This window comes from Megalobrama amblycephala, linkage group LG6 (assembly GCF_018812025.1).
Source record: "Megalobrama amblycephala isolate DHTTF-2021 linkage group LG6, ASM1881202v1, whole genome shotgun sequence".
Lineage (NCBI taxonomy): Eukaryota > Metazoa > Chordata > Actinopteri > Cypriniformes > Xenocyprididae > Megalobrama > Megalobrama amblycephala.
In genome coordinates this window covers 13,261,890-13,288,598 of record NC_063049.1, presented here as the reverse complement: position 1 = coordinate 13,288,598, position 26,709 = coordinate 13,261,890, and the positions used below count along the sequence as shown (strand labels likewise).

Here is a 26,709-nt window from a genome sequence, read left to right as displayed (position 1 = left end):
CAGATTTGTAAAACTGTTTATTCAGCAAGCTAAAATAACTTAACACCTACATGGTCTGGTCCCTGCGGATTAGGGGAAATACTTTAGGCTTTTCAGCCACTGGAAATGATACATCCACCAGATTTTTCAGCAGACGTTATACATTACACAAGTCACCTCAATAAATAATAAAGATTACTGTGAGATATTTCAAACAGACAGTCTGAAGATCCTTTAACATGAAGGATCAACCTTTGCCAACTTGCATTAAAGTGGTGGTAAGGAACACTGACAGATAGAACGGAGCACAATATGCTGAGAGTCGGCTGATTTATGGCAGAAAAACATGGAGAAGAACAATGACTTGTGGAGGCTCATGGGTGAGTTGTCGGCACTGAAGTAGATGTAACTCTCTGTTGGGGTAGCGCGGGCAGCTGGGTCAGCGCCGAGGGCCGGAGTCAAGAAGATCTTTTGCTTCATTGATCTTGGCTGCCAAATATGGGGATCCACCTGCAGGAGAAGCAGCAGTTTTATTTCAGCATGTCCATTTTTTGTCTCCACTTCCTCCTCTTATTCTTTTAAAATGTAAAATGCACATTTCCCCATGTAACTTCTCTTTCCAGTTACTTTCTGTACCATTTCTACACTCAGGAAAAAAGGTACAAAATCTGTCACTGGTGCGGTACACATTTGTACCTTATTTACCCCTAAAAGTGTACATATTATTACATGGTAGTATTTTTTGAAAGGGTACCACCCCCAGTGACTGCATTTATTTGAACAAAAATACAGTAAAAACAGCAATATTTAGCCAACAATAGCAGTTTTCTATTTTAATATATTATAAAATGTAATTCCTGTGATGCAAAGCTGAATTTTCAGCATCATTACTCCAGTCTTCAGTCACATGATCCTTCAGAAATCATTCTAATATGCTGATTTGCAGCACTATAAACATTTCTTATTATCATCAATGTTGAAAACAGTTGTTCTAACTAATATTTTTCAAGATTGCTGAATGAATAGAAAGTTGAAAAGAACAGCATTTATCCTTCACTGTCACTTTTGATCAATTTAACATGTCCTTGCTGAATAAAAGTATTAATTTCTTAAAAAAAAAAAAATCTCATTGACCACATTTTTGAAAAGTAGTATATATAACTCCCACTTTTGCAATCCAGTCAATTTGGAATGGATACAATTTGGTACCACCTTACATTTTCTTTCTCATTAAATATATCCCGTTTCACTCAGAAATGTCATTACAGAAATCAAATGGGTCACAAACAGTGTTTTACATTGACTTTAAAATCACTTTGAAACTAAATGGAGCAACATAATTAATTTGCTACCCCGAGTCCACAGGCATAATCTTGATTTCTGCAGCCCACCTTACAGCTCTACATCCGCAAGCTTTGTAGAAAATAAATCTCTTTGCCTCCAATCACTTTCAGCCCACGTCCATGGCGTCTGACGGGAGCGTGTGGCTGAGAGGGGGGAAAATGTGCTATTGCTGGCAGCATGTGATGAGGCACACCTGGTGCCTGCTGCGCCCCATCATGCTGCTATAAATTTCCATTGCATCTTTCCTTCAGTAAACCACATTCCATGAGTGCGTGTGTGAGGTGCCCTGCAGGTCCAGAACACAGTCACAAAGTCATGGCAGATTTTACCTGATGACAGCTAAACCCTCGCTTCTGTACCAATCATTTCTCCCTCACTGCGCAATGAGCACATTCACAACCCCTTATGCATGTTAATTTACCTCCTGTGAACTAATGTTTTGTGAAATAAAATTCGCCTCCACTGTTTTATATATATACACAGTACAGTCCAAAAGTTTGGAACCACTAAGATTTTTAATGTTTTTAAAAGAAGTTTCGTCTGCTCACCAAGGCTACATTTATTTAATTAAAAATACAGTAAAAAAACAGTAATATTGTGAAATATTATTACAATTTAAAATAACTTTTCTATTTGAATATATTTGACAAAGTAATTTATTCCTGTGATGGCAAAGCTGAATTTTCAGCATCATTACTCCAGTCTTCAGTGTCACATGATCCTTCAGAAATCATTCTAATATGCTGATCTGCTGCTCAAGAAACATTTAATGTGTACAATTGTACAAAATATTTGTGTACAATATTTTTTTTCAGGATTATTTGATGAATAGAAAGTTCAAAAGAACAGTGTTTATCTGAAATCTAATCTTTTGTAACATTATAAATGTCTTTACTGCCACTTTTGATTGATTTAATGCATCCTTGCTGAATAAAAGTATTCATTTCTTTAATTTCTTTTCAAAAAAATAAAAATTCTTACTGACCCCAAACTTTTGAACGGTAGTGTATAATGCTACAGAAGCTTTGTATTTCAGATAAATGCTGTTCTTTTGAACTTTCTATTCATCAAGGAATCCTGAAAAAAAAGTACACAACTGTTTTCAACATTGAAAACAATCATAAATGTTTATTGAGCAGCAAATCAGCATATTAGAATGATTTCTGAAGGATCATGTGACACTGAAGACTGGAGTAACGATGCTGAAAATTCAGCTTTGCATCACAGGAATAAATTACTTTGTCAAATATATTTAAATAGTACACAGTTATTTTAAACTGTAATAATATTTCACAATATTACTGTTTTTTACTGTATTTTTAATTAAATAAATGTAGTCTTGGTGAGCAGACGAAACTTTTTAAAAACATTAAAAATCTTAGTGGTTCCAAACTATTGGACTGTACTGTATGTACATAAATTATTTAAAACTGAAACAATAAATAGTTGCTAAAACATTTAAGGCCTCGATATACTTCAAACGAAATCGAAGAACGAACTGATTTGACATCATTTCGAACAAAATCAGGCCAAAATGAAGTTCGTTTTGGGAGTTCGAAATGGCTTGCCAAAGCGAACTCTTAGGAAAAGTCTGTTCCAGCTGCAAAACACCTTCGTACTACCATTGGTCCATGACGATAACGTAATAGAAGGTGTGCGCTGAGGTTTCGCCTTCTTTCAAGTGAAATTTTATCCGATTCATTTGGCCTGTTCACTCCATGGAGATCAGACGTCCCCGAGTGAATACATGAACACACTGGAGATCTGCGTTATAGTAGAAAATTAAGTTGTTCTTCTGATGAAACGAGACAATGTCATTGTTTTTCATGTTTAATACGGTAAAGTTGCTTGATTTTAGTGCTATATAAATAAATGTGATGGGACTACTAGAGTGCCGAAATGCAGAGCTCGTGCAAACATATTCATGTTGCTATGATGATCAGATGCTTTTCTTATGCTTTTTTTTTTAATGATTGCTGTTTTCTCAATTTTGTTCCGTGTTTATTTGAGGCGAAAGCATGCAGCACATTTTTACATATTCATCTGTCACTCTCAGCAGTGTGGGCGGCGTCAGATGTTCTATAACAGTATACCGCTGTTCACGTATTTCGAACTTCATTTTACCACGAAACGAAGAACGAAAAAGAACTTCTCCGTGAGTATATCGGGGCCTTCAGTACTATCGCTTGTGTATAATCTAAGTGCTACCACATTTTGGCTTATTAATGATCTACAATTAAAAATAATTGATTAAATAACAATTGAGATGTTTGATCAACCTTGATGTGGGTTTTTGTTTAAATGTTGTGCTCGTTCACCATCTTCACTTTATTTTTTGCGAAGCATTATATTGCTTCGCTTCAGCTATGATAAAGAGATATCCAGAGACATAAAAAGATACATGTATTGCATGCTTGTGCATTTTGTGGGCGGAGCAATGAAGGGAGGGGTGTGTTTGATTGGGTTGATTTCAAATATCAACAGTGTTTCTCAGATATAACTTACTGCAACTTTAAATGAATTAATATTCTTCTATACTCCCCTTCTGGCACAGATTAATACAGCATCATGAGTTAAATGTTTTATAACAATGATTATATTAAAATAAATTCTTGTCATTTGGTCAATTTTGACAACTTAAAAATACTGTATGCATTTTTTCACTGTACTAAAGCACAAAAATACCATATGTTTGCAGAGATTTAGTTCACATTCTTGCAACAAAACAATGTAACAGTCAGTTATTTTACATTGAAATGTGCATTCCGTGTCGGACTGTCTGTTTTTGTTTTGGCGTGTGTGATCCCGCCTACTGCCAATAGTACTTCGACACCCCAGGTTGCCAGTTGGCGGAAAACACAGCGTACTGTAGCCATGGAAGCCAGCAAACAATTTAGATTAGAGATCTCAGATTCTACCCAACATAAACCCTCAGCATCCATCTAAAAATGTCCAGAAGCCCGGAACACACCAAGCTGACGATCGGCCGTCAGGCAGTTATTGTTTGTCGGCCGGCTAAGTTTTCTCAGTGTGTTCCGCACCGTCGGCTGAAGTTGGTCCTTGTCGGGGGGGGGGGTTTTCGGCCGATTTGACATGCTGAATCGGCGTCGGAGCTCATCGGTCCGTCGGGCCATCTGATCATTCTGATTGGCTGTTCAGCTACTGCCATCTGCTGGTACGGAAAGGCATTTCATCTCACGCAGGCGCAGAAAGGACGTGCTACTTGGCCGTCAGGTGTCGAGCGTCGATTTGGTGTGTCAGGGCAACTTTGAATCCAGATGCTGCTGACGTGAGCCAACCCCGCAGTCTGCTTTCGTCACCACTAGTTCGCCGGCGTCGGCTTGGTGTGTTCTGGGCTTTACAGTGTAAGGCCAGTTGCCTTCCATTGACAATTGCGCTTGCTCCTGTTGCGTGTCCTCAAACTGGCAACCAGCGTGAGCGTCGAGTTTGAAGAGGAGGGAGCAGGAGAAATAACCCTATCCAATATTTTGAATATGGACTGCTGTACCCATTTCATCCACTAGCTGTGCCTGTCAATACTGCATACTGCACCTTTAAATTGCTAATTGACTATTCATGGATCCAAGGTCACTGGAAGGGTCACCCGTGAACTAGAGAATTAATGCTGAATGACTGACTGGCAAAATAAACCCTTTAGGGGTTAAGAAGGTATTTTTAATGATTTCATGTCTAAGTGACATACTTAAAAGTAAGGGCTTATAACTCTACACGCACACAAAAAAAGGTAGCATTAAGTACATAGTCTCATTTGATAGAAGACCTTTAAAAATTTGAAGAAAATATGTTTGGAGGCTCTTATGTACCAACACTACTGAGGAAACCCAAGAAAAGGTGATGCAATTTATTGATTTATTTTGTTATTATTCATGCTTGACATGATGGCTATTAGAAAGCATATGTGACCAGCCATAAAATCAAGTTTGAGCTTGATCACAATCATGTCAACTGCATCTAGGCCAAATTTGGTGTTGATATCTCAAAGCAATCAAAAGTTATGGCATTTGGAACAATGGTAGCCTTTGTATCAAAAGTCCAAAAAACCTCTCCAGATAAGTGATAAGTGTTTTACTGAACATAAGAGCTACTTACATGTGTAAATCCCACAATAAAAAAATAAAAATACTTATTATTACATAGAATAAGCAGCAACAACAACTAAGATCCTGGTTGATGATCGATGATTACTAGTAAAGTAATAGCGGTCAATCTGAGCAATCAGTCCAATCCAAGCGCGCTTCAGCTTTAAAACAGTGGCCGATTGAACATATTCAGTAACCAATGAAACTGAAACTTTAATAAAGCGTTGAAACAGGAAGTGAACAGAAGAGAATGTCAAAATAAGGGTCCACATAACAGAACATAAACCTGACAATAAGATCGCAGGGCTATTGTTATATGTATAACAGCTAGTTCTGATCCTCGAATCTGACTGGACAAGACACTTTCTGTTGTCAGACGAGTGCAGTTACATTGTTACGCCACAAGGGACTGTATTTGTGTGAGTCTTTAAACCATTCATTCAACTACACATTCAAAAATGCTGATTCATTCAAAGAGAGATGTAACGAAACAAGCTGTTGAAATCATTTTAACTTTGAGTGCCACTTTAGAAGGCTCAGCTTGACTAGCAAAGTGTCGATGCTAAGACTGAGATTTCACTTTCCTTGGACATGACAACCTTTTTTTCATGAATATATATATGTTTCGGCCTGAAGGACAGACGCAGTTAATCACCAAAGTACGCATTATGTTATCATTACTATTTAAAATTCAGTACATATGCACGAAATGTAAAATGCAAATATTGCAGTTGCTGTGGTTCTTGCATTCGTTTGCATTTGGCTCCTCAATAGGGAGCCAAATGTGGTATTACGATATTGCGGTTATCGCGACAGCCCTAATAATATGGTTTACTAATGTTTTGCAAAGCTATAAACCAGAACACTGTGCAAAACCCTCAAGTGCGTATACTGTTTACAAGTGTGTCAGCAGCGATTTTTCATACAAAAATTTTGGCTTTGTGTATTCTGCTAGTTGAGACCTTTTCAACGATATGACTACCTGTTATGTATGATGCTTTTACAGTTTACATTTTCAAGTAGAGTCATTTTTCATGCTATGAAAATGGAGCTATGAAATGCAATATTTCAGAAAATGTAAAAGCATGTTTCTAAGCTTTAAAATGACACCTATTTTGTGTTGGTCAAGCAAGAATATATGAAGTAAAGTGATGATAAATTTGCAGCGCCCCCTGTCGGGCCAGTACCGGCGCTTCGGGTTTAAGGGGTTAAATGAGAAAATATAAACAATACATTGGTTTAAATGTTTGTAAAGCTCACTGGTTAAACTGTGTAAGAAAAAATAGTGAAGAGAGAACAAAATAGGATAAAGAAATGAAATCACATGGACCCCAATGTACCCAAAGTAGAAAAAAAAGAAAAAATATATATATTTCCAAATATAAAGTAAAAGAAAAAGAAAAAAACTAATAAAATGTACTAAATAATATGAAAACATTTTAGGACCCTGCTGAAAATAGAAATAAAAATAAATAAAATACAAAAATAATATTTTTTAATATATATATTTTATTTAAGAATGTCTAAGTCATGGTTGTTTGTTAAAAATATATTGTACAACAGAAATATATAAGATTTCATGAAAATAATGTAAAAAAAAAAAAAAAAAAAAAAATCTCGATCCTACAAAAGTCTTCTTTTAATCAATGAATTCATTATTTATTTATTTATATTTCATTGGGGTCCATGTGACAAGATTTCATGAGATTCAGGGAACAGCACTGACAACAACAATGACCTTGGTCTGGCTGAAGGACTCAAAAGGATTTACATAAAGCCGCCCTTCTCCAAGATCCTGAAAGCCTCCATTGTGTGCTCTCTCACACACACACACACACACACACACACACACACACACACACACACACACACACACACACAGTGTCTCTGCCTGCCCACTTGCACAAGACTATCATGATAAGCAACAATAACAAATGGGAAAACACACAGGAGAGTGAACAGGTAGCAGGGAGCAGGGCCTGAGGAGGCTGCTAATCTGTCTGTGTGTCAGAGAGGAAGTGGAGCTGAGCGCTCACCAGCCTGCAGTGATGCACTTAATTACACTTTTTATTTTCTGGCAATATCATTTTGCCCAGTACATTTCCTATAGACATTGTCAACAGACATATTTCACAAGAGAAAAACTTTGCAATAGTTTTTAGAGACTTGAACTGACAGTGTTACACTAAAAAAGTTTGATTCATTTCTATGGATCAAATTCAAGTGTCTATTTCAATCAATCAATTAATTAAATCACCAAAACTTTTCACATTAAAATGTTTAATTAAAAATTGGGTTGTCAAACATAACGGTACTAGTCGGTACTTAAAGGAATAGTTCAACCAAAAATGAAAATTATCCCATAATTTACTCACCCTCAGGCCATCCTATGTGTATATGACATTCTTCCTTTAGCTGAACACAATTACAGTTATATTAAAGGTGCCCAAGAATGCTTTTTCACAAGATAAGTCTAAGGTGTCCCCTGAATGTGTCTGTGAAGTTTCAGCTCAAAATACCCCATAGATTTTTTTTAATTAATTTTTTTAACTGCCTATTTTGGGGCATCATTAACTATGCACTGTTTTTTTCAGCGCGCCGCCCCTTTAATTCGCGTGCTCCCTGCCACACGAGCTCTCGATTATATTACAGCACATTTACAAAGTTCACACAGCTAATATAACCCTCAAATGGATCTTTACAAGATGTTCGTCATGCATGCTGTATGCATGCTTCGAATTATGTGAGTAAAGTATTTATTTTGAGGTTTATATTTGATTCTCTATGAGGCTGTGCTCCGTGGCTAATGGCTAATGCTACACCGTTGGAGAGATTTATAAAGAATGAAGTTGTGTTTATGAATTATACAGACTGCAAGTGTTTAAAAATGAAAATAGCGACGGCTCTTGTCTCTGTGAATTCAGTAAGAAACGATGGTAACTTTAACCACATTTAACAGTACATTAACAACATGCTAACGAAACATTTAGAAAGACAATTTACAAATATCACTAAAAATATCATGTTATCATGGATCATGTCAGTTATTATTGCTCCATCTGCCATTTTCGCTGTTGTTCTTGCTTACCTAGTCTATTGATTCACCTGTGTAGATCCAGACTTTACTGGCTGCCCTTGTCTAATGCCTTTCATAATGTTGGGAACATGGGCTGGCATATGCAAATATTGGGGGCGTACACCCCGACTGCTACGTAACAGTCGGTGTTATGTTGAGATCCGCGTGTTTTCCGGAAGTCTTTTAAACAAATGAGATTTACATAAGAAAGAGAAAGCAATGGAGTTTGAAACTCAATGTATGTCTTTTCCATGTACTGAACTCTTGTTATTCAACTATGCCGAGGTAAATTCAAATTTTGAATCTAGGGCACCTTTAAATAATATCTTGCATTTTCCAAGCTTTATAATGGCATTGAATAGTTTTTGACGCTCTAAAAAGCAAATCCATCCATCATAAAACTCCAGAGGGTTAATAAATGCCTTCTAAAGCAAAGCAATGGGTTTGTGTAAGAAAAAGATTCATATTTAAAATTTTATAAACTATAACCACTGGCTTCCAGCAACGGCTGTATGTTCGTTCACAAGAGAGACAAGATCTTGCAGAGGGGTGACCTCTGACCTGACATATGATGTAGGAAAGAGTAGAGGATAGAGAAAAAAACAAAAAAAAAACTGGGACCGAAATTGGTACAGACACCTGCAAAAGTTTACTAGTATTGGTAAAAACTACTGAAATGTTGGTACCGTCACAAACATATATTTGTATAAAAGTATGCTGCTTCTTTATACATTTATTGTATTGGTGCATATACATTTTTGCGAACAATTCAACATCAATCTATTTTTTTTGTAACCAGATTTTTATTCTTGACAGATTTTTAAGGTTGAAATGACGGTTCCTCTTTTTAAGCCATTTCAGCACAAATGCATAAACATTTAGATGGTTTCAATGAGATATAATTTTGCTCTTTACAAGCCAGCCAGAACAAAGCACACAAGTCACACGTCAGCATCTTTTCAAGCTGAACAAAATAACCTGAAAAACAATTCTTTGATTGCTTTTCCTTTTTTAGTTTGCTTCCGCTTTCATACAGTTTCTGTTAGATGAGTTAAGGCATGTATGACGGTTTCTCAATGTCCCCATTTGCTCATAGCTAGCAAACTAATGAAAGCCAATTCAACAATCATTCCATGCCATTACCCTGACCGCTCAAAGTTAATCATCTCATTACGACCTAAAGAGCGGATACCGGAGCGAATAACGTCGATCCTCGTGTCACTGTGAAACCTTGCCGTAGGGGCTTAAACTCACAAAAGCGCTACACGCAAGATGAACACAGAAATATAGAAAAGCGCTCAATCACATTTGGGTTACAGACTCTTTCCTGACTTGAATTGTGTGTGATGTCAAGGTGAGACGTGTATGTATAGACCCATATTGATAACTCGCCAGTCAACCGAGTTCCTCAGAAACCAATAATACAAAGACCTTGACAGAAAACGTCTATTGAATTAGAACAACAGATGAGTGGAAGAAGGGAATAACAAGTTTCAGCAATAACCTGGTGCTGCTGGTCAGAAACTGCTGTTATGTATGGCTCTGCAGATGGACTTGGAAAATCAGAAATTAACAGAACGGAACGCAACTCGACACCACTTGAAATGTCAGCTTGGAAAAACTTGGAAAAATTTCGAGAGGTGGATGTACAAGTATGTTGTTAGAATCAAATGCCGGCACCCAGTCAGATGTACGGTAAATAAAATGCTACATTAAATTGCTACATTACATCATAAATGATCCTCAGTTGATAATGGCACTCCTGCAGAACAGATTCTAGTGTCGCACAGCATACTCCACTCTCTCAGAGACGTCTTTGTTGACAATGAAACACCTGCTACACATATTTAATGGTTGCTTTCCTCATAGGAGCGTTGAGTAACATAACACCTTTGTGTTCAGGAAGTCTGAGATATAAATCACTGAGAGTAGGACTATCACACATCCAACTTTGAATAGAACGTAGCATAAAGGTGTGATCCCAGTGAAATTTCACCAAGCAAATAGGTCTATTGTCAATAATGTAGCAATGTACAGGCCTGTTACGATCATGAATTTTGTGCTGACCATTAATTGTCATACAAATAATTGTGATTAATGAATTAATTCTGTTTTGTTCATGTCACTTACAGTGTAAGCCTAATATTTATTTTTCATTTTTACTTGAAATCATATAATAAAATAGGCTCATATGATTTGCTTTATTGTTGTGAAATTTAATTTTATATAATGAATTATTTATAATAATATAATATAGAGCTGTCAAATGATTAATCACGATTAATCGCATACAAAATAAAAGTTTGAGTTTGCCTAATATATGTGTGAGTACTGTGTGTAATTATTATGTATATATAAATACAAACAAATTAATGTATATAGTTAAGAGCAATATATTATTTATGAACAAAATATTTTTATTTATATATAATATAAATTATATAAAAATATAAATAAATACATATACTTGTAAACATTTCTCAAATATACATGAATGTGTTTGTATTTATATATACATAATAATTACACACAGTACTCACATATTAGGCAAACTCAAACTTTTATTTTGCATGCGATTAATCGTGATTAATCGTTTGACAGCCATAATATAATATAATATAATATAATATAATATAATATAATATAATATAATATAATATAATATAATATAATATAATATAATATTAATTTTGTATGAAGGAAGACCTTTGACTATCTTTGTGTAATTTATATCAGTGTGTATTCGCAAATCAAGTCACCTTTATATACAGTGCTCAGTGTAAATGAGTACACCCCCTTTGAAAAGTAACATTTTAAACAATATCTCAATGAATACAAAAACAATTTCCAAAATGTTGACAAGACTAAGACTGCGTATGACAACAGGTCAAATTGTTAAATAAAGTCATTATTTTTGTCTTGTAATTGCGGAAAAAAAGTATTCTTGTTGCTTCATAACATTAAGATTGAACCACTGCAGTCACATGGACTATTTTAACAATGTCTTTACTGCCTTTCTGGACCTCAAAGGTGCAACGATGTTGGTGCCTATGTGTGGTTCAGATACCCTCAGATTTCATCAAAAATATCTTAATTTGTGTTCTGAAGATGAACGAAAGTCTTACAGGTTTGGGATGACATGAGGGTGAGTAATTAACGACAGAAATTTCATTTTTGGGTGAACTAACCCTTCAAAGCTATTAAAGGATTAGTCCACTTTTAAATACACTTTTCCTGATAAATTTACTCACCCCCATGTCATCCAAGATGTTCATGTCTTTCTTTCGTCAGTCGAAAAGAAATGAAGGTTTTTGAGGAAAACATTCCAGGATTTTTCTTCATATGGTGGATTTCAATGGCTACCAACAGGTTGAAGGTCCAAATTACAGTTTCAGTGCAGCTTCAAAGGGCTTTAAATGACACCAGACGAGGAATAAGGGTCTTATCTAGCAAAACGATCGGTCATTTTCGGATAAAATACAACCGTTTATGCTTTATAAACAAAATATCGCCTTGAACGTACTTTCCGTTTCCGCATTCTTCAAAATGCTTTCGCTGAATGATCTACGCCTTCCCTATTCTACTTACGGAACGAACGTGGCGCCAGTTTTGTTTTTTTCCGTAAGTTGAATAGGGAAGGCGTAGGACATACAGCGTAAGCGTTTTGAAGGATGCGGAAACGGAAAGTACGTTCAAGGTGATATTTTGTTTATAAAGCATAAACGGTTGTAATTTTTTTTTTAAATGACCGATCATTTCACTAGATAAGACCCTTATTACCTCATCTGGTATCGTTTAAAGCCCTTTGAAGCTACACTGAAACTGTAATTTGGACCTTCAACATGTTGGTGCCCATTGAAGTCCACTATAAGGAGAATAATCCTGGAATGTTTTCATCAAAAACCTTCATTTCTTTTCAACTGATGAAAGAAAGACATGAACATCTTGGATGACATGGGGGTGAGTAAATTTATCAGGAAAAGTGTATTTAAAAGTGGACTAGGGCTGGGCGATATATATCATTTGCGATTGTCACGCGCATTTCGTCAGTAAAGCCGGTTCCCTGATTACCGCGAAATCGCCATCACCTGCTTTCAAATGGAGCAGCATTTAATAGACAGAGCCGTAGATCACTGACAAGCTACGCAATATTGCGTTCATTATCAAAGGCGATTCATCTGCGATAATGAACGCGATATTGCGTGGCTTGTCAGTGATCTACGGCTCTGTCTATTAAATGCCGCTCCATTTGAAAGCAGGTGATGGCGATTTCGCGGTAATCAGGGAACCGGCTTTACTGACGAAATGCGCATGACAATCGCATGCGATATATCGGTCAGCCCTAAAGTGGACTAATCCTTTAACCTTTTTAAAAAAGGGTGAGTCTGTTAAGGTACATTACACAACAATGATGTAATAAAAACAAAAAGCTGATCCATTGTGTTTTTTGCGTACATACGACAACATTGTCAAAACAATCCCCGTTCACATAGATCTGCAAAAACGACTAAAAACACTGTATTATGCTGTCAGGCCACTTTGTAAAGAAACACTATACGCGTCTATAGACTGAACAGGTAATACGCATGCGCATGACATCACCGTTTTCACAAATTTGTGTTTTTGTAGTTTACACGGAGACGACAGCAGTATCATTTTCAAAAACGTGCACTTTGATCCCCATTTTCAAAAGTTTGCATTTTCAGGCCCCCAAAAAGCTGTTGTCGTGTAAATGAACGGCCAAAATGCATTAAAAGTTTCTGTTTTTAGTTGGAAAATGGTGTAGTGTAAATGCCCCTTAGCACGTCTTATTCCAGCTTCCTGTTTCAATAAGAAACACATAAATGCCACAGGAAAGCAAACTGCATTCATCAAGCCATTTCATGGGGTCTTTAATACTTCAGCCCCCTCCACTAGTATAACACACAAAATGGGCACTTGCACACCATTATTATCAGCACTGTAGTAAAGGATTTCTTAGCAACGCTGGAGGATGGGACAAATCTGGCACACTTTCTCTTCTGGATGTCCTCCCTACAGTCAGAGGCCTTATCGCTCCACTACAGATAGCATCACAGAAACCATCGCTTATTTCACTGAGAGTATTAGTGGTCTAGAAGAGCAAACAAGGGCTGACACACAAACAAACACACACACACACACACACACATACAAACAAACATATATAAACAGCAACTCTGAGCTCTGTGAGAAACGCAACTGAAAGAGGAAAAAACAGAGAAAGGCAAGGTGAGGCCATTAACCTTGAACAGAAAAACAGGGCGAGTACAGTGACCAAGGAAAAATAAAGACTCCTGCTCAGTGTTTATTAGGTGAGACCCTGCACTTAAAAAGACCACTGCAAAAAAGCAATTCGCTAGACAGAGATTTATTACCTGTTTCGCACAGATCAGAGTGAACAAATCCTTATCGGATCTAAATACATTGGTACCCGTGCATTATCACTACTGTGTGATACAAAAAGTGATATGAAAATTATTTCGCTTGTGATGTACTACACAATTTTTACATTTTTATATAATTTTATAGTATATTGTGCTCACCATGACAGTAGTTATGTAATCAATAATACAGTAAAAACAATAATATTGTGAAATATTACAATTTCAAAATAACTGTTTTCTATTGTAATATATTTCAAAATGCTATTTGCTCCTTTGATGGCACAGCTGAACTTTCAGCATCATTACTCCAGTCTTCAGTGTCACATGATCCTTCAGAAATCTTTCTAATATGCTGATTCACTGCTCAGAAAAACATTACCATGTAACATTATCATGAGCGTTGAAAACAGCTGCTTATTTTTTTGGAAACCATGATACATTTTTTTTTTTTTCAGGATTCTTTAATGAAGTTCAAAAGAACAGCATTTATTTGAAACAGAATTTAAAAAACATCTGCTAAATATAAAAAATTAAAGTACTTTATTATTCAACCATTAAGAATTTGTCATTAGTTTTACATTCCTTGCTCGTCTCAAGCATCAAGATGTATTAATTCGGTCTCTGATGTAAACTCCAGCTGCAACAATGATATTTTACATTACATTATATAGTTATGAAGACTGATTCATTACCATGAATCAGTAAAAACTATTAGCTGAATGATTTGAATTGATTAAAAATGAATGATTAATTTGCAGCATCAATGTCTCTGCATGGCATTTTTTAAAGGTTTTATTAAAAATATGTCACAATGTATTGTGATTTATGGGTGAATATGAATGCAAATGATTCAATATAATTCCTCCTTTAGTGAAGGACAGATTGCAAAAACATGCCTTGATTATTTTCAATATATTTTCACAGTATTTTAATTTTTCCATTAAACATTTTGAATCTACGGTACTTGGCAAATGATCGTTTGAAGTGATGGTTCGCCTGATTTGTGTCCTGCTTTGTGTGGCTCTGGCTTAAATTACAGCAAGTCAGCATTGCAGAGATGTAAGCCCTCTTTAAAAAGTGTGTTATGACAAATGACAAATGCCGTTCAAATCAATAATGTAATCAACACCCGTCTCTGCTCAGACAATACCTACAGCTACGGCTGCATGTGGAGAGTCAGAATTACTGATGAAAACGCAACCATCCCAACATGTCAACATGAACTACTGACCTTTATCTGGATGATTTAGGACCATGATCCTTCTGTGTGCTTCCCGTACCTTTGACTTAGCACTGGTTGGACTGTGCAAACAAGAAAACAGAACATTTAGAAAAGGAACACACCACCATCTAGTGGTCACATTGTGAACTGCTGTATGAATCTAATTACAGGCCTCCAGACTTGATTTTTTGCACTAATCATCAACATGTGTGGTCTGTCTCCATCACTGCACACATCAACTGGAAATACTCAATCTGTACATCCCCTGAAATTCCCCAATTTAGTGGACAAAACAGGCAACAGAACTGAAAACAAATAAGGTATCGAAAAGCATTTGACAAAATGACCCAAAAAAAGCAACTGGCAATTTTTTTATTCAATTTAAAATGTCCGTCTAAAATGATTTAACGTACTATATTTTAAAACATGTTTTAAACACGACAATGTATTTTTCAATTTAAAAATTATCATCAAATAATTAATAAATTAAAATTACATGATGGTTTTTATCTCCATCTATTGAAATCCTTTGTTTTTCTAGTGGTCCTAGATACTAATGAGACTTAAAATTACAATATTCAAGCACATTTATTCAAAAATAAAATAAAACTTCTGTATTTATTAAATCGATTAAATATTTTAATCTATGTGAATCATTGAGTTATGGTTATTAGTTATTTGGCTTCACACTGTATCCTTACCGAAAGATGAATTAATTTCTTTCCAGCCTACAGTTTTCAGGGTTTTGATCTGAGTCATATTTAAACAGCCAGAAGTGATGATTAAAAGATACATTAATGCTTACACAACAAAACGTTCAGTCCTACCAACTCTTCTCTCAAGTCTCAAATCATATGCAGGAGTGGGCGTCTGAGAGGGGCCAGAGCAACTAATTAAAACACTGTGCGGAGCGGATGCTTCCAGAATGCGATGACGAATCTGTCAGGCAAAACTGCATTTGTCGGAAGAGTCAGTATCTCCAGCAGATATGTGTGGCAGTCGAGAGACTAAACTGAGCGCTCAAACTCATTTAAAATCAGAATAGCAATGAACGTAAGGAAGATCAAAGAAAACATGAACACGACTGGGATAAAAAAAAAAGTGTTCTTTACACGTTACATGTAGTTAGTGTAGAAATAACTGTAAATTATGCATAATTAAATGCAGCTAATCCTAAACCAAACCCTAACCCTATAGTAAGTACATCTAGTAGAAACAAGCTGCATATATTTGATCAAAAATACAGTAAAAACAGTAATATTGTATAATATTGTATAATATGGATGGATGGATGGATGGATGGATGGATGGATGGATGGATGGATGGATGGATGGATGGATGGATGGATGGATGGATGGATGGATGGATGGATGGATGGATGGATGGATGGATGGATGGATGGATGGATGGATGGATGGATGGATGGATGGATGGATGGATGGATGGATGGATGGATGGATGGATGGATGGATGGATGGATTCAAGATGAGATTCAAAGCAGAATACTGCCAAATATTTGAATTGAATAAATAAATCATAATTTATTCCTGTGATGCAAAGCTGAATTTTCAGCATCATTACTCCAGTATCACATGATCCTTCAGAAATCATTCTAATACGCTGATTTGCTGCTCAAGAAACGTTTCCTATCATCTTGACTGTTGTGCTGCTTAATATTTTTGTTGCTTTCAGAAAGAGCATGGATTTAAAACAGAAATCTTTTGTAACATTAAACGTCTTTACTGTCACGTTTAATTTATTTAATGCATCCTTACTCAAAAGTATTAATTTCCTTTTAACAAACTGACCTGAAACTTTTGAACAGTAGTATATGGATGAACAAAAATCTCAAAATGTTCATTTTTTAGGTGAACTATCCCTTTAAATAGAACAAATGACCTTACAAATTAGCTGAATTCATCATAGGTGTAGAGAGATCAAAGTATATCAGGGCAAACAGTATAACATTACTGGACTCAGTTATTTCAGCTGTGAGTGACAGACACCAAAGTAAAGCTGGAGACGGATGTGAAAAGAATAATAAAAACTATTAACCCGAATCAGTACCGTTTTATGAGCATGAATGCGGTTGACCGAGTTCACATTGGTCACATCCAAGAAATATTGGATAAAGTCTGGTACAGTGTATGAAAACATTAGTCCAGTTTGACTGACAACACAAAGAGAAAAAGCCACATGGCAATGACGCAAGCTACGCCACACAGGATGTGATGCTTGCACGGTGTGAGTCACACCTGGTGTGGGACCCTGTGAACTTCTGTTGAAGTAGGGGAAATTTTTAGAGAAATATACCCTCCTAGGATGAGGAGGGTGGTCCACCAAAAAGCAGATCACAAATTAAAAAGAGACACAGCTGAGAATTTTTCCCATTAGATGTTACAGGATCAAAGCTGTGACGACAGGAGATGACGACCGACTTCAAACCAAAAGAATTGCCCCCAGACCTAACCGCAAGCTCTTCTGGGAAGTTTAGTGATGCAGTGTGTGTATATACTGTAAAACACCTTTGTTTTCTTCCATGACAACTCATAATGAGAGAATTCAGCAAGAGGAATTGCAGTGATTTAGGGCTTTGTTTAGCCCACGGCCCACAATTACCTGATCCCGAGAATAAGGCTGGCTTCCCGTCTGGTCATCTTCTGCTCGAATCCACCTTTGTAATATGCAGAAAATGACTAGGAAAGAAAAGAAAATGTTGAAAACAATAGTCCAGATTCAAAGGTAAGCCCTATCAACAGCATATCTGTTGATTACTAGAAAAAAAATACATCTTCCTCAGTTTTTAAACTGTTAGAAGGGAAATACACAAGGTCAGGCAGTTAACATACACAGTTTTTTTTTTAAGTGTCACACAATACTTCAAACCTTAGTGACATGAAATTAGGATGATAGAATCACTTGTAAAGTTATAGCCAATGTTTCAATTTGGTTGATACACACAATGAGATATGATGGTGGTATCTGTAAAAGCACAGACATTACGTCGGTAATCTGTAATCAGAAGTTCATTCACCCAGCAAAGTGGTCCCAGCTGAAAACGATTTCACCAACTATACAGAACAAATTATAAACAGGGTTTAAATGAATAACTCCTCTGAGTGCTTTAAGAAAAATATAAGCTTCACATTTCTGTTTTTTACCTTAAATGGAATAGCCGAATTATTTCTGTAGTAATCAACATTATGCCTCAAATGCTATAAATAGTATTGTACTGAACCCATAACGCACAATACAAGATGACTGATGTGCAAAATAACATGCATAATCAATACAGATGGCAACCAAGTTGCTTTGGCTCAGCTAAAAGCCCCATGATCAGCACTTTTACCTTATTATGTGAAAGTGGAGAATTTAGGGATTTGAGAAGATTGACCCCATAATTATCCAAATTCCAAAACTAAAGATGCGTTCACGCCAGAATTACCATAATCACTGACTTGAAAAGCGCTCGCGTCCTTGATTCCAATTCGCGAACTCTGATTTTTTTCTGAGAGTCTCGACTTGTTCTGCATGATCGCTGCAACATTAGCCGCAAACACTCAAAATGGCTGCGGCTTAAGTGGTAAAATGTAGTACAATGCAGTTATTTCATTATATTTTTGATAATGTCATTATAATGCAATAATCTGAAAGTATACAAAAGATATACAATAGTTTACTGTAGATAGCACTGAATGTACAACAAAATTAAAATATGTTTATTAATAAGACATTTGCATTACTTGTTATATTATGGTTCTGTCAATTACTCAAATTACACAGATTCATTTGTGTTGCCATAGAATTATATATATAACATTCCAGGTTGTCATCTAGTAATTACAGTAATTATGACGTAGCGTGAACGCATCAAACAGCCTAAGATCGAGTGTTAAGATCATGAAGGCCAAGTTTTATATGAGCTTCAGGTGTTTGGAAGAAGGTTTTTTGCTGAGATTTTGTTACAGTACAGACCTCATGAGAACCATGTTTATATTTCCATTTTCTTCATAGATTTTCGACTTTGGGACTTTCAAACATTAGGGCAGGGGTTCCCAACCATATTCCTGGAGGCCCCCCAACACTGCATGTTTTCCATGTCTCCTTTATCAAACACACCTGATTCAGATCATCAGCTCATTAGTAGAGACTCCAAGACCTGAAATGGGTGTGTCAGACAAAGGAGAGATACAAAATATGCAGTGTTTGGGGGCCTTCAGGAACAAGGTTGGGAACCACTGCATTAGGGCTCTTCACACTTGAAATATTTAACCCTGCATCATTCTAAACCCCGGATAAAGGAATTCTGGGTTATCCCACTTCACGTTTCACGCTGCTCATAATTTACCTGGGGTTAACATTTAATCTGCTACGAGAATACTTTTTCTGGTTGAACCACTTTAGTACCTTTCTGGAAATTGACAGTGGTGGTTAAATTGCTGTCTACTGAGGAGTCAGAGAGCTCTCGGATTTCATCAAAAATATCTTAATTTGTGTTCCGGAGATGAACGAAGGTCTTACGGGTTTGGAACGACATGAAAGTGAGTAATTAATGACAGAATTTTTATTTTTGGGTGAACTAACCCTTTTAAGCATTAAATTAGGTTTGTATGAGGAACAGACCAAAAAAGTCAGTGTGTTGTTTTGTAATTTTTGGACCTTAACAGTTCTGATGACATAAACTGTGGTTGAATAGGCAAGAGCTTTGAAACGATTCTTCAAAAATGTCAAATTTTGTGATCTATGGCAAAAATAACAGCACGAACTCGTGTACTGATTGATGTTGAGTAAACAATAACAGAATTTTCATATTTTTTTACTGAACTATCTCTTTAATAAAGATGCCGTACCAGAATACGTGGCTCCTTCAGATATTGTGCATACTGCAGGATTTCGGGCAGAGTTCACAACTGAGTAAAAACATATGTATGTTTACAGGGCGAGGGAGGCCAGAATGTTCAGTCCAATCTCAGCCCACAACATGTCACTTAATCACACTCATCCGTTATGTGATTCACAGAAAAATTAAATCATTGGATTAATGAATGTAATAATGATCTATTACAAGAGTGCTCAGCCGCGACTCTGCGAAAGCCACTGAGATTATAGAAGTTTCAGAGCGTACACAGGTGTGCAGGTTGAGTCAAAGCACTGGGAACCAGCCCCAACCACACATCCCAAGAGATTAAGAAGAACCTGGACAAATCAGGTTTACAGACCCCATCAAAAACCAGGCGCACAGCGCGAACTATGGCCAAGGCCAGAATGACGCGATGAATCAGTCCTTCGCCCTACAGCGAGAGGTTTAGCTTGCCAACAACAACGCAAGCAAACAAGCACCTCAAGTTGTGGAAATGAACATGGAAATATCCAAAATTCATTCCCACAAATCATCACTTTCAGAAGCAGAATCTGTTTAAAAAATGAATACGTTATGCTGGATCTTTTCAAATGGGAATACTGATTCACAGGGTGTTAGAGAGCAATCCCACAACAAAATCATTTGCTTATGTATGCTAAAAAAAAATTGTTGGTTTGTTTCTGACACTTACCGTAGTGGGCAACTTCTTGGCAGCTTCCGTGATAACCTGTCCCAGAGGCCTCCATAAATGGAAAGCATATCGACCTAAAAGCGAATGTAATAAGGGAAAAAAAAAAGGGTTGATGGGTTTAAAGTGTGCCACTTGATAGTGCACAATTTACAGAGTTAATTTCCAGGGTTAACAATGTTGGTTTAAGGGTGAAACCAAGGACAAAACCACATTTTAATCTTATTCAATATGTGTTAAAGGTGAGGACGCCTTTCAACTTCCCTTGGTATTTACTTGGTCAGGGTGCTGGTGAACTGCCAGCGGTTGTGGTTCAACTGTGAAGCAACACACTGCAAGTGCACAGCACTCAATGAAATTAACATGTAATGCCTCTGAACATCCAGCATTCAATAAAAAGCTGAGAAAGGCCGTTAAGCGGCTCATTTAATGCAACCAAATAGTAGGTGAAGAATTCAGAAAATCATTAAAGCAATACATTAAGGGAAAATTTTTGGATTTTCATTTCATCAAATTCTGAGGAGTGTATTTTTGAGAGGAAAACGTTATTTTGCTTCTCAGCAAAAAGCGTTTGAGGCTCCCTTCGCTGTAATCCAAAGCCCTGCCTCTGAGCGAATCAGACCACACACCGCCTCAGCTTTTGGCAGAAGCGCTGCCCCCTCGATGTACTGAAATGGGAATTAACCCCCTTCCTCAAAGCAACCACAAGTGCTATTCTATCCTGACCTCACACAGCTATGGGTGGAAGACTTGGCGACTAACAATGATTAACTACCAAGCAGCAGTAGGGAGAGACACCTGCCAGAAAAGAATCAAACGTAAACATGCTGATGACAAAGTCGCTTTAATTATTTGCCGTTTTCGAGACCTCTAATGCTAGAGGCCACATTGACCTCATTAACCAGGGTGAGCTTCATCAGGGGGCTTGAACAAACACTCACAGTAAGAGTGGCTTAACCATCTCCCTCATCAACGCCGCCATCATCTCGAGTGCTTCCAATCCTTTAGAATCACATCATAAATATCTGTGGGCAGTTTTAACATACACGAGGAAAGTTTAGCTAAATATTTTAAGAGGACAAAAGAGGAAAAAACTTTTATTACATTATACAATGGCTACTCTATCCCACTGTGAACCACAACACGAGGGATTTTAGCTTGCAAACATCCTGCCTAGAAACATACTCTGCGCCAGAACGCAAACACAAAACCTTCGCCAACAAGGCGATCCAAGAGTGCTGATATTTAGTCCGACGGCACTGAAACTTTTCGCTGTTTGGTAGCACTCCGCTTGTCTGTGTTTGCGCATTCCAGATGGATGGTCAAACTGTGTATTAGTGGTGGAAAGTTTTCACTGATTTATTCAAGCACATTGATTCATTCATGATTGAAACAAGTGACTGTCTTTTTGAGTTAATCATTGAATCATTCGCTCAACTGATTTGCTTAAACACACTGAATAAATTAGGATTGTAAAAAAATTTATAATTTCATATTTATGGACAGGAGAACTTATGAAAAATGTCTGCCTAATTAACACAAATTAACCAGTTGTGCATATGTGTATTTGCATTTTTATACAGAGAAATCTTGCAGCTATGACACAACTTTTCTTACTTTTTTTTTTTCACTGCCATATTGCGCCAGAACACCCACCACACACCAGCTTATTGGTGGAGAGGACATGGAGTGATGAAGCTAGTCAGTATATATGGGAATAATTAGGAGGCCATGATGAATTGACAGAGGCCAATGGGCAAATCTGGCCAGGATGCCGGTGTTAAACCCTACTCTTTCTCTGAAGGACATCCTGGGATTATTTTTATGACCACAGAGCGTCAGGACCTTGGGTAAACGTCTCATCTGAAGGACTGCTTTTTGACAGTATAATATCCCCATCACTATACTGGAGGCGTTAGGACCCACATAGACCACAGGATGAGCACCCCCTGCTGGCCTCACTAACACCTCTTCCAGCAGCAACCTAGTTTTCCCAGGAGGTCTCCCATCCACGTACTGACCAGGCTCAACCCTGCTTAGCTTCAGTGGGCAACCAGTCTTGGGCTACTGGGTGATATGGCTGCTGGAATATGCTGTTTCAGTTGTTACTCTTTTTTTCTTTTTTTTTTTCTTTTTGTAAATTTAAAATACATTTTAGTATGAAGGTTATTGGTGAATCCTGATATACACTCAAATTTCTCAATGTCTTTGTGAGTGAGTCATTGAATCGTTCACTCAACTCATTCGTTCAAGCACACTGATTCGTTCAGGATCGAAACAAGTGACAAAAAGCTCAAAAAGGCTGCCTCCATGGGCAGCATACAGATGTAGGAAGGAAACAATGTATGTCCGAATTTAATGATCTTGTCACATCCTTTCTACCGAGACTCTAACTTATCAAGACCTCTAAGCGTCTGTAGCCTTTTGGGTGATTTATGCACATTTGTATGAGAAGACTGTTCACATGATGTAGGCAAAAGTTTTGTATTGTTTACACAACGGATGCACATTCTCATCTTTTTTATTTTATTATTATCATGGTGGGCTGCATGTCTGTTTTTCTTAAATGCATCAACTCAGAATGCCTAATGTTGATTTGATTGCTTGTGTTACGTGAGGAAATAAATATTTTTTTCTACCTGATGTTGATTTAATGCGGGTGCGGTTCGGGTCATGGTTTCTATGTCAAACGGGTCGGGTCAGGTACGGAATGAAATTAGTGCTAACGGGTCGGGTGTTCTGTTAAGTACTGCGGGTGCGGGTTTAACAAAAAGGACCTGTGCAGGACTCTGGCAGCCACTATCTTTGAGTAAGCAATTAAATAATTTACTCAACCAATTTTTTAAAGGGCCAGTTCACACGTGTTTTTCCATTCCACTGCGCAAGTTTTCCATTGTTTTTCAATGTAAATGCGCTAGATGGACGTGTTGACTGTTGTGCTCACGTCTCGCTATTTTGCAGCGTCTTGTGCATGACGCGGCATTCTAAAAATGCGGCACTTATGTAAAAATAATGAGACTCTGCGTCTTGCATTTTTAACCGCAAAACCAGTGAGTGGCCTCTAATTTGTCATGTAGCTAATGCTGTCAACAGCTTGAAAATACTTATTGCAGTCAATCCGTGCAATAAAATACAGCCAATCCAGTCTCCCCTGGAGTAATTTGAGGTTAAGCACTTCCTCAAAAGCACAATGGTAATCAATCATCAGTTTGAACCAGTTAACCTTTGGTTCCCAGCCCAGAGCTTTAACCACTAGGCCATACCACACATATTATATGAATGCATGTAGCTTCTGCATGTGACTATGCAACATGTGGTTTAATGACACAGGATTGGGAATCTCCAAATGGGTGCATACACTGGGATCAAAGCGGTTGTGCTCACCTGCAAACCCAGCTGCAGCAACCCCCAGTCCCACTGCCATCAGAGTGCCACCCTGAAACACACACAAACAAACATTTTATCACTATATAATTAACAAGAAACAAAAGGTCAACATTGGTAGAGAAGCATTTTAAGTGTTGTCATATATTTATGTTGGCTACAGAGATTTTAAATTATGTCCACCAAACTCACCACAGACCATCAACCTGTTCTAAGAGAGTAACTGACAATCCAAAATTCCCAAAATCCCATAGACTGAATGTTCAGAGTCTGACTCATGAATCATCATGACATTACATGATGATTCATAAATTCAAACTGCAAACATTAAACAGCTAAAATGTACAAGCCCTTTAACCTTCATTCTTCTGACAATCTATCTAGCTATCTAACGGCATACATATCTGATGGATACCTATCTATGTATCTGTATATCTATCTATCTGACAGCTTATCTATCTATCTATCTGATAGTTTATCTATTGATCTGTCTTTGACTATCTATCTGATGGAGATAGATAGATAGATAGATAGATAGATAGATAGATAGATAGATAGACAGGCAGACGGACAGAATGAACACCCTAATTGCCTAGCAATGCCCTAGCAATGACCACACAAACAATTTGTATCCATTAGGTGACCGTGTATATAACATTTAAAGGGTTAGTTCACCCAAAAATGAAAATAATGTCATTTATTACTCACCCTCATGCCATTCCACACCCGTAAGAACTTTGTTGATCCATTAATGTACTAAAAACATGTTTAAATCAGTTCATGCGAGTACAGTGTTTCAATATTTATATTATAAAGCGACAAGAATATTTTTGGTGCGCCAAAAAAAACAAAATAACGACTTATATAGTGATGGCCGATTTCAAAACACTGCTTCAGGAAGCTTCGGAGCACAAATGAATCAGCGTGTCGAATCAGCTGAATCAGTCACGTGATTTCAGCAGTTTGTCGGTTTGACACGCGATCCGAACCACTGATTCGATACACTGATTCATTATGCTCCTGAAGCTTCATGAAGCAGTAGGCGTTTCTCAATGTCAAGGATACTTCTTTGGCAGGACTGGTCCTTCCAAGTCACTTCCTTCAGAGGCTAGGCGAGGCTCCTCTTTAGCATTCGGAGAACATGTAAATGGAACAGACTAGCAAGTGCACGTCATTGCGTCATTGCGTCATTACGTCATTACGTCAGAGAAATGGTAAAAGAAATGCTGGTGACGGCAACCAAGCTAACAATTGTTAAATGACAGTCCGGTTCAGTTAGCCATCAATAACGTAATTTGTATTTGTATAATTTATATCATCAATACGGTAGTAATTTGTACTGTTATTAAAACGTTAAACTTTATTTATCTGACATATTTACTACAGTTATAACAAATGTTTCCATACTTACATTTGAAAGCATATTGCCCGCTAACGTCAACATTTTTTTTTAATTTTTTGAACAGATTTTAGATTTTAGAGCGCGAAGAGCGGGATGGCTACACATATGCATCCTGTCCTGTATATGGGATATTTTTCGAACGAAGGACTCAGTCCTTGTTTGAAATTCCGAGGATCCTCAACATTGGAACAGTCCTTCGACGGATGTCGATGACGTAGCATCCTCGAAATTCTGGCTTCCGAGGATCCTTCCTTGACATTGAGAAACGCCTAGTGTTTTGAAATTGGCCATCACTATACAAGTCGTTATTTTGTTTTTTTTTTTGGCTCACCAAAAATATTCTCGTCACTTTATAATATTAATATTGAACCACTGTACTCACGTGAACTGATTTAAATATGTTTTTAGTACATTAATGGATCTTGAGAGAGGAAATGTCATTGCTCCCTATGAAGGCCTCACAGAGCCATCGGATTTCAACAAAAATATCTTAATTTGTGCTCCGAAGATGAACGAAGGTCTTACGGGTGTGGAACGGCATGAGGGTGAGTAATAAATTACATTATTTTAATTTTTGGGTGAACTAACCCTTTAAAAATTTTGAAAAGGTTGGCTTGACAAACTTAATGTTTAGTTAAGGACCTTCTTTTATTACTATATTTATTAAATCAACTTTTAGTAAGCCATAAAATGTTTGTTAGATACTCACAAGAGCTGATGCATAAAAACTGAGAATGTTATTGAGTAATACGTCCTTCATGCTAATAATTTCCCACGTTACATCAACCGTTATTGAGCGATTTTCATTACATTTTACAGTAAGCATTTATCAAATAAAATAACATTATTTGATAAGAAAAAAGTAAAAGTCTTATATAAATGCTTCAGATGTGATCAGCAAGGTCAATACTATGATGAGCACAGATGAAACTCTTATGACACAGGTGGTTCAGACATTTCATGGTAAAACAGTGTAAATTCTCCAGACTCTCCAGCGCGACATTTACTCACAAGGCGTTTGTCAATATCTGTCTCACTCTGCACGTTAGATTTTGGTGTATATTCAGCATGTCTCATTATGTCCCCGTCCATCGCTACACCACTGGAGCTCGCCATGCTGGTGACTAACACAACTACGGAAACATCAGAGGGACAATCTTCATGCTGCTTAGCTAAGAGGTCTCGCGATTCCAAAACAGAGGTTTAAAAACAATTCTAAAAGATATTTATGTCATAAACTTCCAAAC

The 26,709-nt window shown here is 37.0% G+C and overlaps 1 protein-coding gene across 1 annotated transcript; it reads right to left on the bottom strand.

Annotated features, from left to right (window-relative positions):
* dnajc15 (DnaJ (Hsp40) homolog, subfamily C, member 15) lies at positions 1-26,631 on the bottom strand. The gene is made up of 6 exons (XM_048193014.1): positions 26,474-26,631; positions 24,061-24,112; positions 20,680-20,753; positions 17,747-17,823; positions 15,136-15,206; positions 1-489 (listed from the first exon to the last, which is right to left on the bottom strand). The coding sequence occupies exons 1-6, from the start codon at positions 26,576-26,578 to the stop codon at positions 419-421; spliced, it is 450 nt and encodes a 149-aa protein (XP_048048971.1). The 5' UTR covers positions 26,579-26,631; the 3' UTR covers positions 1-418.
* Between the last annotated feature and the right edge of the window lie 78 nt (positions 26,632-26,709).